The 12,857-nt window shown below is 37.9% G+C and overlaps 1 protein-coding gene across 1 annotated transcript in view; it reads right to left on the reverse strand.

Annotated features, from left to right (window-relative positions):
• LOC126269497 (beta-mannosidase) overlaps window positions 1-12,857 on the reverse strand; it is a 221,527-nt gene that overhangs the window by 23,794 nt on the left and 184,876 nt on the right. Inside the window, exons 10-13 of the mRNA XM_049973998.1 lie at window positions 8,977-9,167; window positions 695-972; window positions 457-604; window positions 126-337 (exon numbers count right to left, since the gene is read on the reverse strand). Of these exons, the coding sequence (XP_049829955.1) occupies window positions 126-337; window positions 457-604; window positions 695-972; window positions 8,977-9,167 (829 nt within the window). The remainder of the gene's footprint in view (window positions 1-125; window positions 338-456; window positions 605-694; window positions 973-8,976; window positions 9,168-12,857) is intronic.

Raw genomic sequence — 12,857 nt, forward strand, 5'->3', positions numbered from 1 at the left:
AAACACATCAGACAAAGTGAGTGGTTATTATATGTATTATATGTTTATAATCATAAGTAAATATAGAAAGATCAGAAAGGACCTTTAATGCCTATATTAGTTGAAAAAATAAGACATTTACATACCACAGAACAGTTTGTTGAAACAGTGCTCAAAGGTGTGAAATTACTCCATCGATATGTCTGTATACTTAGGAATGCAGTGTCAATGTCTTCCAGTTTGTCTGAAGTGACACTTACAGAAACTGCTCCAGAACTTGTCACATATGCTGACACTAAGATATCAGAGAAAAAATCCCTTGCATAGTAGTGTAACATTTTCCATTGGTCTAAGAAATCTGTTAAACATTTAATACGATAGATCAGTACAAGGTTCAATATTTTCATGAATGTAAAAAATCAAGCAATGTCCATTGACCAATAAACTACAATTACAAGTAGACAGCATTTGACTCACCAATGGATGACCAAGACGGTGCTTCCCATACATCATTTAACTGCCAGTATAAAGCTCCCATTGTGTATCCTTCCCCAGACTCCTTTACAGAGCTGCGCCATCTTCTGTAATGTTCTGTTTGTACTTTTGTTGACATTGCTTGATTTATCTGTAAAGATAACCCATCATACAAGTCATTTCCATGAAATATTGCTTGTAATTCAATAAGAAACTACATCTCATTAATAAGGAAACAAACCTGGCTAAAGTAAATATAAGTGTGAAAGTTTTCTTCAGTGCTGTAATTAACAGGTAATGGGAGGTGTTTATTCATCTCTATTACCATCTCTTGGTAGCCTCCTAAGTGATGCTGGCGGTTCTGCATTAAATCACTATCCACACTCCAATCTGTTGGTTCAGACACTGACATTATTGTGTAAAATGATGGGAGTGACTGAAAACCATATTCAGATGCAAACCGTGGAACTGGGTAGATGTTTGGATCCCATCCATCCAGCATGTAATTATAATAGTGCACTGAAACAAATAATTGTAGTTAGCTATCACTGAAAAAGTAAGAATCTTTTGAAAGATTGTTGTCTTAAAAAGCTTAATATTTCAGAATTTAGAAATACTGCAGTACAAATGGGAATATATCCTTGACTACATTTTCAAATTAAGATGTCATGATTATTTTCCAGTCCACCCTAATCACAGGAGGACAACTTCCAGAGCTTTGTAGTTTCTTTAAATCACATAATCAAGAGCCAGTTACTGTATGAGCCCATGATGCCTGATGCTGAGAGACAAGCAATCTTGAGAGCAATGGCAGAGATGAAAGAAGTTCAAGTAACAAAATACCTCATTTATTTCAACTATCTGAGTGCACTTCAATTCAACCAGTGCCTGTACCCAGCTGAGACAGCAGGCCAGAACTCCTTTCCTTACCTTCAGCAGTTAGGATGAGATGTAATATTCTGATGAGTACCAGAACATGTATGAAATTGGAACACTGTACAGGAGCATGCTGCAGCCAGGGGAGCTTGCAACAACCTGCGGTGGTACACATACATGTACTACTCAGGGCCTCATGTCTTTAGATGAAAAAAGTTGTAAATGAGACACAATAAGTTTCAACCCATGGATCTTACTACCATCAGTGCCACAACTCCTCCCAGCCACTAAGGAACCATGAATCTTGTTAACATGCCTCTGCATTCGACAATGGTCCCTAGAATGTGAATCCTTCTCCAGTTGATGATCCTAAAGTGTGCTATGCTTGTTGCAAGTAACTACTTGTACACCAAATTTTGAGAGAGTTCAACCATAGGTTATGAGCTGTAGTTTAAAACTGAAGAAATTACAAAAAGGCAGAAAATTAACGAGATAGGACCTGACTAAGTAGAAAGAAGCAGATTATGTACAGAATCAGAGGGACCATTAAGCAAAGATTGACTGAAATGGGGAAAAGAATACAATAGAAGACAAATGGGTAGGTCTGAGATATGAAATAGTGAAGTGAGTAGAGGATCAAATAGGTAAAATGTGGAAATCTTTGGATATCACTGGAGATATTGATGAAATGAGAAAATATAAAGCAGGCAAAAGAGAATAATATGTTTAAAACATGAGATCAACAGGAATTCAATCTAAGAAGGAAAAGCTAGAGTACAAATGTAAGATTATATAAGCATATACAACTAAGGGAAATATAGATACCACTTACAGGAAAATTAAAGAGTCCTTGGAGAAAATAGAAGCAGCTGTATGAATATTAAGAGTTCGGATGGAAAACTAGATTAAGTAAAGAAGTGAAAGTTGAAAAGTGGAAGGGGTATATACAGGGGCTATACAAGGGAAATGGACTTGAAGGCTATATTATGGAAAGAGAAGAGGACACAGACATGCTTGGAGGCCATGACTCTTCACAGCCATTGTGGGACAATCAGAAATTGCAACAATAAGACATGCTTGTTGCAATTTTAATCTTGGTTCTAAACTATATATTTTAAAAGTTATAAAGCTTTTAACCATAATAGTTCATAAAAATTAATAACAGATCAACCAGTTACACAATATGCACTTATGATACACCATATGTATACACACTAATGCTAACAATATTAGTAATAGCAACAACTTGTTACTTTACAATTAAGTGCATATAGACTTTAGTGTGTGTGTGTGTGTGTGTGTGTGTGTGTGTGTGTGTATGTGTGTGCGCGCGTGCGTGGATGTGCACGCATGTACACCATTATTATTAGTTTGCCACAAACATAGCATGAAATCAGCTTCAATGTCCCAGACCATTAGCCAAAAAATCCTGATATATATATCTCTGCCCATACTCTTTGCCTTTAAATATGTCTGCTTATCTCTGTGTATGTATGGATGGGTATGCGTGTGTGTGTGTGTGTGTGTGCGCGCGAGTATATACCTATCCTTTTTTCCCCCTAAGGTAAGTCTTTCCACTCCCGGGATTGGAATGACTCCTTACCCTCTCCCTTAAAACCCACATCTTTTCATCTTTCCTTTTCTTTCCCTCTTTCCTGACGAAGCAGCCGCCGGTTGCGAAAGCTCAAATTCTGTGTTTGTGTGTTTTATTCATTGTGCCTATCTACTGGCGCTTTCCCTCTTGGTAAGTCTTGGAATCTTTGTTTTTATTATATATATATATATATATATATATATATATATATATATATATATATATATATATATATTAAAAACAAAGATTCCAAGACTTACCAAGCGGGAAAGCGCCGGCAGATAGGCACATGAACAAAACACACAAACACACACAAAATTACTAGCTTTCGCAACCGATGGTTGCTTCTTCAGGAAGTATGTGCGGATGGATATGTATGTGTGTGTGTGTGTGTGTGTGTGTGTGTGTGCGCGAGTGTACACCTTGGTCTGTGTATGTGCGGATGGATATGTACGTGTGTGTGTGTGTGTGTGTGTGCGCGAGTGTACACCTGTCCATTTTTTCCCCTAAGGGAAGTCTTTCCGCTCCCGGGATTGGAATGACTCCTTACCCTCTCCCTTAAAACCCACATCCTTTCGTCTTTCCCTCTCCTTCCTGAAGAAGCAACCATCGGTTGCGAAAGCTAGTAATTCTGTGTGTGTTTGTGTGTTTTGTTCATGTGCCTGTCTGCCGGCGCTTTCCCGCTTGGTAAGTCTTGGAATCTTTGTTTTTAATATATTTTTCCCATGTGGAACTTTGCGGTAAGTCTTTCCGCTCCCGGGATTGGAAGGACTCCTTACCCTCTCCCTTAGAACCCACATCCTTTCATCTTTCCCTCTCCTTCCCTCTTTCCTGAAGAAGTAACCGTTGGTTGCGAAAGCTACAAATTTTGTATGTGTGTTTGTGTGTTATTTTATTATGCCTGTCTACCGGCTCTTTCCCGCTTGGTAAGTCTTGGAATCCTTGTTTTTAATATATATATATAAATATTATTCATAACTATTGTAAAGCTGTGTAAATATTTTAATGAGATGTCACACACTGATCATAAAATTGGCCTATGTGCACTAGTGCATTGTATATACATGTAACTGTCTTTCAAAATTGAATGTGATCATTCATAAATTAAATATTCAACATGAATTTAGTAGGCAGAACATGGCTAAAAGCTTAAAAGTGCATGCAGGCTCTTGCTCACAGTCTCTCATTAATGAACATTCACAGTGGTAAATTGATGAGTGGTATCAGAGGTCAGAGAGCCAAAAATCTTAAGTTAGCATTCATTGAACTTAGAATAATTTTGTGGAAATGAGTTCTGTACTTTGAATTCTATCAGGACTTAAAAATATTTGTATGATTTCCAGCGAATGTTTTGTGTGACCATGCAAGCTTCAATGTTGTTTGAGCAGCTTGAGGCAGTTTCGAAGTACAATATTTCCTTGCACTAATTATTGATGATAGTGTGACAAGTTTGGCAGGTATTTGTCACTGTCACCAGCAACCACTGTTTCTATGTTTTTGGTTGTTAAATGGGCCATTACAGCTTCAAGGTGGTTTATGAACAGATTAAAGTTACCTGCAGGTGCTTGATATACACTGAATATTATGAAGGATTTTTTATGAAATTGTACTTCTGTTGCACACGCTTCCATATGCTGTTCATAGGCAAAATTTATGACTGCCTATGTTCTTAAATTTATCAGTTTGTTTTCAAAATTTATTTTGTCAGAACTGCAGAACTTCTTCATGTTATGTACCACCAATGTTGCTGCAACCACTTGGTTGACACCTATTTAAAATTTACAACAAAACCATGCATTAATTTATGATAATCTATAATAATTATTATAAATTTTAACAATCCATCCTGGATTTGCATTGTTTTGTTATAAATTTTAAATAGGTATCAACCAAGTGGTCGCAGCAACATTGGTGGCAATGGAGTCAGTTAGTCCACATAATGTGAAGAAGTTCTGCAGTTCTGGCAAAATAAAATTTGAAAACAAACTGATAAATTTAAGAACATAGGCAGTCATAAATTTTGCTTAGGACAGCATATGGAAGCATGTGCAACTGAAGTTTAATTTCATAAAAAATCCTTCATAATATTAAGTGTATATCGAGCACCTGCAGGTAACTTTAATCTGTTCATAAACCACCTTGAAGCTGTAATGGCGCATTCAACAACCAAAAACATAGAAACAGTGGTTGCTGGTGACTTAAATGTAGATTTACTGAAAGACTCTCCCAATAAGAACTTACAGGAGTTAGTAACACTACCATTCAACTTAATTCCCACTGTAACGTCCCCAACTAATGTAGCCAACTGCTCACAGATATTGGTGATATCTTTATAGAAAAGTCCACTGAACAAAATTATACTACAAAATCAATAGTCAATGGCCTCTCAGACCATGACATGCAGGTACCTTCTGTTAAATGTTAATACTGAACAGGATATAAAAGCAGTTAAAGCTGAACTCAAGAAAATAACAATATGCCAAAAATTGATTATTTTAGGACACTCCTCAAAGACATTCACTGGAGTGATGTTTACAGTGCTAGTGGTATGAATGAAGAACATAAAACTTTTTCTAATAAAGAGCTTACCTTATTTGAACACTGTTTGCCCCAAAACCAACCACGGTTAGGGCAAAGTCTACAAAGAAGCCATGATTTAGTCAAGGAATAGAGGTATCTTGTAAAACAAAAAGGAAACTGTATCTTTCAATCTGAAACAGTTCTGATGTTGATGCTATAGCACATTACAAGAAATACTGCAAAAATATTAAATACTGTAACATGGACATCAAAGCATATATACCACAAGGAAAAGATAGTCATATAAGATAACAAAATAAAGACAATATGGGGTATAGTGAAGGAGGAAACCAGTAGAACCAGACACGAAGAGTAAATGATACATTGGTGACAGATGGATGTTGTGTTGCAGAACTTTTTAACAAACATTTTATAACTGTTACTGTAAAGATGGGGTTGTGAGGTTCTGTAGATGCTGCCATGGGAAACCTCAGACCAGACATTTCAAGTAACTTCCATAATATGAATTTGACCCTCACTACCCCAGCAGAAGTAATGTTCATCATAACATCTTTAAAATCAAAAACATCTAGTGGGCATGATGAAATATCAACAAAGTTAATTAAAGAATGTGATTTGAGTTACGTAAAATATTAAGTTATCTGTGTAACCAGTTGTTTATCAGTGGAATATTTCCTGAAAGGTTGAAATATGCTGGATTTAAGCCACTGTTTAAGAAGGGATATAAAGAAATAGTGCCAAATTTCTGTCCAATTTCACTTTTGCCAGCATTCTCAAAAATCTTAGAAAAGGTAATGTACAATCGGCTTTATAACCATCTTGTCACAAGTATACTGTCAAAGTCACAGTTCGGATTACTGCTTTACCTACAATTGAGAGTATATTATCATTCCATTCATATCCCCACAGGTAAACACAGGTATTTGTATGAGTTGGCTGATTCAAATTGTGATTCAATGAAATGGTAGTGATAATTATATTTCATAAACCCACAGATTGTTACATGCAGGTATCTGTATGAGTATGCTGATTCCATTTGTGGCTTAGTGATATAGAAGTCATACAAGGACATGATTTTCTACATCTACATCTACATCTACATCTACATGACTACTCTGCAATTCACATTTAAGTGCTTGGCAGAGGGTTCATCGAACCACAATCATAGTATCTCTCTACCATTCCACTCCCTAACAGCGCGCTGGAAAAACGAACACCTAAACCTTTCTGTTTGAGCTCTGATTTCTCTTATTTTATTTTGATGATCATTCCTACCTACATAGGTTCGGCTTCACAAAATATTTTCGCATTCAGAAGAGAAAGTTGGTGAGTGAAATTTCGTAAAAAGAACTCACCGCAACGAAACACATCTTTGCTGTAATGACTTCCATCCCAATTTGCGTATCATATCTGCCACACTCTCTCCCCTATTACCTGATAATACAAAATGAGCTGCCCTTTTTTGCACCCTTTCGATGTCCTCTGTCAATCACATCTGGTAAGGATCTCACACCGAGCAGCAATATTCTAACAGAGTACGAACGAGTCTAGTGTAAGCTGTCTCTTTAGTGGACTTGCGTGTTCTAAGTGTCCTGCCAATGAAACGCAACCTTTGGCTCGCTTTCCCACAATATTTTCTATGTGGTCTTTCCAACTGAAGTTGTTTGTAATTTTGACACCCAGGTACTTAGTTGAATTGATAGCCTAGAGAATTTTACTATTTATCAGTAATTGAATTCCAACGGATTTCTTTTGGAACTTATGAGGATCACCTTACACTTTTCGTTATTCAGCGTCAACTGCCACCTGACACACCATACAGCAATCTTTTCTAAATCGCTTTGCAACTGATACTGGTCTTCGGATGACCTTACTAGACGGTAAATTACAGCATCATCTGCGAACAACCTAAGAGAACTGCTCAGATTGTCACCCAGGTCATTTATATAGATCAGGAACAGCAGAGGTCCCAGGACGCTTCCCTGGGGAACACCTGATATCACTTCAGTTTTACTCGATTATTTGCTGTCTATTACTACGAACTGCGATCTTCCTGACAGGAAATCGCGAATCCAGTCGCACAACTGAGACGATACCCCATAGGCCCGCAGTTTGATTAGAAGTCACTTGTGAGGAACGGTGTCAAAAGCTTTCCGGAAACCTAGAAATATGGAATCAACTTGAGATGCCCTATCGATAGCGGCCATTACTTCATGCGAATAAAGAGATAGCTGCGTTGCACAAGAGCGATGTTTTCTGAAACCATACTGATTACGTATCAATAGATCATTCCCTTCGAGGTGATTCATAATGTTTGAATACAGTATATGCTCCAAAACCCTACTGCAAACCGACGTCAATGACATAGGTCTGTAGTTTAATGGATTACTCCTACTACCCTTCTTAAACACTGGTGCAACCTGCGCAATTTTCCAATCTGTAGGTACAGATCTATCGGTGAGCGAGCGGTTGTATATGAGTGCTAAGTAGGGAGTTATTGTAGCAGCGGAATCTGAAAGGAACCTAATCGGTATACAATCTGGACCTGAAGACTTGCCTGTATCAAGCGATTTGAGTTGCTTCGCAACCCCTAAGTTATCTACTTCTAAGAAACTCATGCTAGCAGCTGGCATCACGAGGATGAGTGCACCTTGAAAAATGGCAACAGTTCATGGCAGCCTGGATGGTCACCCATCCAAGTGCCAGCTATGCCCTACAGCGCTTAATTCTGGCGATCTGACGGGAACTAGTGTAACCACAGTGGCAAGGCAGTTGCCTCTTATCAATACAGAACATTGGAAAATCTAGAGATACTTCTACATAAAGTGCTACACATAATGTATCATCAGGAGGTCACAGAACTTCAGCAAACGCAGACAGATGTATCACATTACTATAGGTGCTATCAGTGCTTGATTTGTGATGGGACACACTGATACACTGTACTGGTACCTCTAATGTGAGATTGCTTTTTTTAATAATGTTTAAAACTGAATAAAGATACAGAAAGAGACATAATATGTAGTGGTAACTGAAAATCATTACTATTTAATTTTCCCTGTTCTCTGAATTTACGAGTGTGATGGTAGGTTGTAACTGCTGTGGTTTTGTCATTTAGTCATTAAATCTCTAAATCACAACTGAAAGGAAAAGTGACTTTATGTAGTTTTATCACACAAGATTGATATATGGGAGAAAATGAGTCAAATTTCATTATTTTGTACAGTCATAAAATTTCCAATATTTTGTCATTGCCATTAAAGTAAATATAATTCAAAAAATGGGTGATCAATTCATATCTTATAACCTGGACATTGACTAAATCAATATTAGACAATCATACAGATGCATAAGTGAAGTGTATGATAAATGTTAACACCAGATGATGAATTGTAATACCTAAGATAAGAAGTCAGTAAACTGAATCTAATAACTGCACTACTTTTGGTACAAAGAAACTTAGAGACAGTAGTTTATTATTGTTGAATCATGCCATGACTCTGCAAACGTACCATCACCAAAAAGAGAACTCCCAGGATTTTCAGCTATGTAACCTTCAGCTTCTGATTGTAGTCCATTTGTTGGGCTGGATATTATGAATGGCCTCTCAGAATCCAGTAATTTTGCTGTTTGTCGTACAGTATCCACATACAACTGGACATATTCTGTTTGGTACAGTGTGAAATTTGAATAGGTTCCATACCTGGAACAAAATTTCCATGGAAATAATCACTTGTAATATTGAAATAACAATACATGAATTGTTTGTTGTTTTACAAGGTGTGACAGTGATCCTGAAGGTATACAAATTTATTTATTTATTTTCATTAAATGATCACAAAATATTGTTCCTACTCTATCAATGTCAAGTTATTTAAAGTAAGTTCTTTATGACCACAGAATGAAAATTAATAAAGCAATTCATAATTTCTATTGTACTGTTACTTTGTTTAGCAGAACACTTACTCAACATCAGATCACAACTTACAAAGTTTACGGTATGGAGTTACTGTGTTGCAATCTGAAATATCTACAAGGGTGGTTTGAAAAGTTCTCATAACAGAATAGAAAAAAAGTACTTACAGCAGTGAAACTTTTTTTTATTTTTAAATGTAGTCTCCTTGTAGATTAATGACCTTGGTCCAACAATGTTTCGGTGTCTTCGTTTGAAGTGAACCTTCGTCCACCAAGAAACATTTTCAGTTTTGGGAAGAGCTCGTAGTCTGACAGAACCATATCATGTGAATAAGGTGGGTGTGGCAACAATTTAATAGTTCATGTAATTCTGCTTTGGTGACAGCACATGTTGAGGGTGTGAATTGTCTTGATGGAAAATGAGTTTCTTCCTTGCTAAACCTGGCCTTTTTCATGTATCTTTTGTTGCATTTTGTGCAGGAGGTTAGCACAGTATTCTCCAGTAATTGTTTGCCCATTGGGGAGATAATCTATAGACAGAATCCCCTTTGCATCCCAGAACACTAATGACTGATGCCAAGATCTTTCCCACCAAAGGAACTGTCTTTGCTTTCTTTAGTGGCAGATACTCAGCATGTTTCCACTGCTTTGACTGTTAGTTTTATCTCTGGGGTATAGTAGTGTACCAAAGTTTCATCTGTGGTCAAAAACCAGTGCAAAAAAACTTGTTCATTTCTCCTAAAACAGGTCAAACACTGTACCAATATGTCCATTCTTATGCGTTTTTGATCCAGCATCAAGAGCCGCAGCACCCATCTTGCAGATAATTTTTTCATTTCTAATTCTTCAGTTAAAATGTAATACACACAACGAAACATTGTCTCAAAATTTGGTAGAAAATCCGAAGAAATTCTGGTCGTATGTAAAGTACACAAGCGGCAAGACGCAGTCAATACCTTCGCTGCGCAGTGCCGATGGTACTGTTATCGACGACTCTGCCACTAAAGCGGAGTTATTGAACGCAGTTTTCCGAAATTCCTTCACCAGGGAAGATGAATGGAATATTCCAGAATTTGAAACACGAACATCTGCTAGCATGAGTTTCTTAGAAGTAGATACCTTAGGGGTTGCGAAGCAACTCAAATCGCTTGATACGGGTAAGTCTTCAGGTCCAGATTGTACACCGATTAGGTTCCCCTCAGATTACGCTGATACTATAGCTCCCTACTTAGCACTCATATACAACCGCTCGCTCACCGATAGATCTGTACCTACAGATTGGAAAATTGCGCAGGTCGCACCAGTGTTCAAGAAGGGTAGTAGGAGTAATCCATTTAACTACAGACCTATATCATTGACGTCGGTTTGCAGTAGGGTTTTGGAGCATATACTGTATTCAAACATTATGAATCACCTTGAAGGGAACAATCTATTGACACGTAATCAGCATGGCTTCAGAAAACATCGCTCTTGTGCAACGCAGCTAGCTCTTTATTCGCACGAAGTAATGGCCGCTATCGACAGGGGATCTCAAGTTGATCCTGTATTTTTAGATTTCCGGAAAGCTTTTGACACCGTTCCTCATAAGCGACTTCTAATGAAGCTGTGAAGCTATGGGGTATCGTCTCAGTTGTGCGACTGGATTCGTGATTTCCTATCAGGAAGGTCGCAGTTCGTAGCAATAGACGGCAAATCATTGAGTAAAACTGAAGTGATATCAGGTGTTCCCCAGGGAAGCGTCCTGGGACCTCTACTGTTCCTGATCTATATAAATGACCTGCGTGACAATCTGAGCAGTTCTCTTAGACTGTTCGCAGATGATGCTGTAATTTACCGTCTAGTAAGGTCATCCGAAGACCAGTATCAGTTGCAAAGCGATTTAGAAAAGATTGCTGTATGGTGTGTCAGGTGGCAGTTGACGCTAAATAACGAAAAGTGTGAGATGATCCACATGAGTTCCAAAAGAAATCCATTGGAATTCGATTACTCGATAAATAGTACAATTCTCAAGGCTGTCAATTCAACTAAGTACCTGGGTGTTAAAATTACGAACAACTTCAGTTGGAAGGACCACATAGATAATATTGTCGGGAAGGCGAGCCAAAGGTTGCGTTTCATTGGCAGGACACTTAGAAGATGCAACAAGTCCACTAAAGAGACCGCTTACACTACACTCATTCGTCCTCTGTTAGAATATTGCTGCGCGGTGTGGGATCCTTACCAGATGGGATTTACGGAGGACATCGAAAGGGTGCAAAAAAAGGCAGCTCGTTTTGTATTATCATCTTATAGGGGAGAGAGTGTGGCAGATATGATACACGAGTTGGGATGGAAGTCATTAAAGCATAGACGTTTTTCGTCGCGGCGAGACCTTTTTACGAAATTTCAGTCACCAACTTTCTCTTCCGAATGCGAAAATATTTTGTTGAGCCCAACCTACATAGGTAGGAATGATCATCAAAATAAAATAAGAGAAATCAGAGCTCGAACAGAAAGGTTTAGGTGTTCGTTTTTCCCGCTCGCTGTTCGGGAGTGGAATAGTAGAGAGATAGTATGATTGTGGATCGATGAACCCTCTGCCAAGCACTTAAATGTGAATTGCAGAGTAGTCATGTAGATGAAGACACCCTTTCAGATGACATCTGGGAAGCATGAACAATTTCACACACTTTCAGTCAGCGATCCTCCATGACCATTTTGTGCACTTTTGCAGTGATTTGTAGAGGTGACACATCTTGGCCTACCACTGCAGGGATCATCATCCAAGCTCTCCCAACCAAATTTAAATTCATTTGTCCACTTGGAAACAGTTGAATATGAAGGAGCAGAGTCCCTCAGTGTATTCTGGAAATCAGGATGAATGTCCTTTGCTTTTGTACCTTTCTTTACACAGTACTTAATCACTACTCGAATTTTGTTTTTTTCCACCTTCGCAAATCACTACACTGGAACAAAAACAGAACTATGTCACTGCCACAGCTCTCTTCCAAGAGCACTGATGTGGAACATGTTTACAGGCAATGATCCAATGAATATCATGTGAACAACTTGTTGTGCTAGTGCTGACCTCTCGTGGTGACTCCGAGAACTTTTCAAACCACTCTCATAGGCTAAAAGTCAAATATGCTTTTTATAATTTTAAAATACACCTGAACACAAGTTTGAAAGGACTTAGAAGGTAACATTAGTTTCTTTTAAAGAAAATTACAGACAGTTTCCATAACTTAGAGCCACACATTTCTTTTGCAAAATGAGCTGTATCAAAGTGTCTTGCAGCTCCAAGATATATGTTTAATCACTAAATGTGACTAAATCCATGTAAATCAATATGATCATTTTGTGAATTGTACTGTATACTGCAGTAAAAGCCTCAGGAAGAATAAACTGTGAGATTAGGGAGAGGCTTGTATCTCGAGCCAACATGTATCTTGAGCCAGACTTATATAGTGTTTACTCTCTAACATCAGTCTTTCTCACA

Source organism: Schistocerca gregaria, chromosome 1 (genome assembly GCF_023897955.1).
Source record: "Schistocerca gregaria isolate iqSchGreg1 chromosome 1, iqSchGreg1.2, whole genome shotgun sequence".
NCBI lineage: Eukaryota > Metazoa > Arthropoda > Insecta > Orthoptera > Acrididae > Schistocerca > Schistocerca gregaria.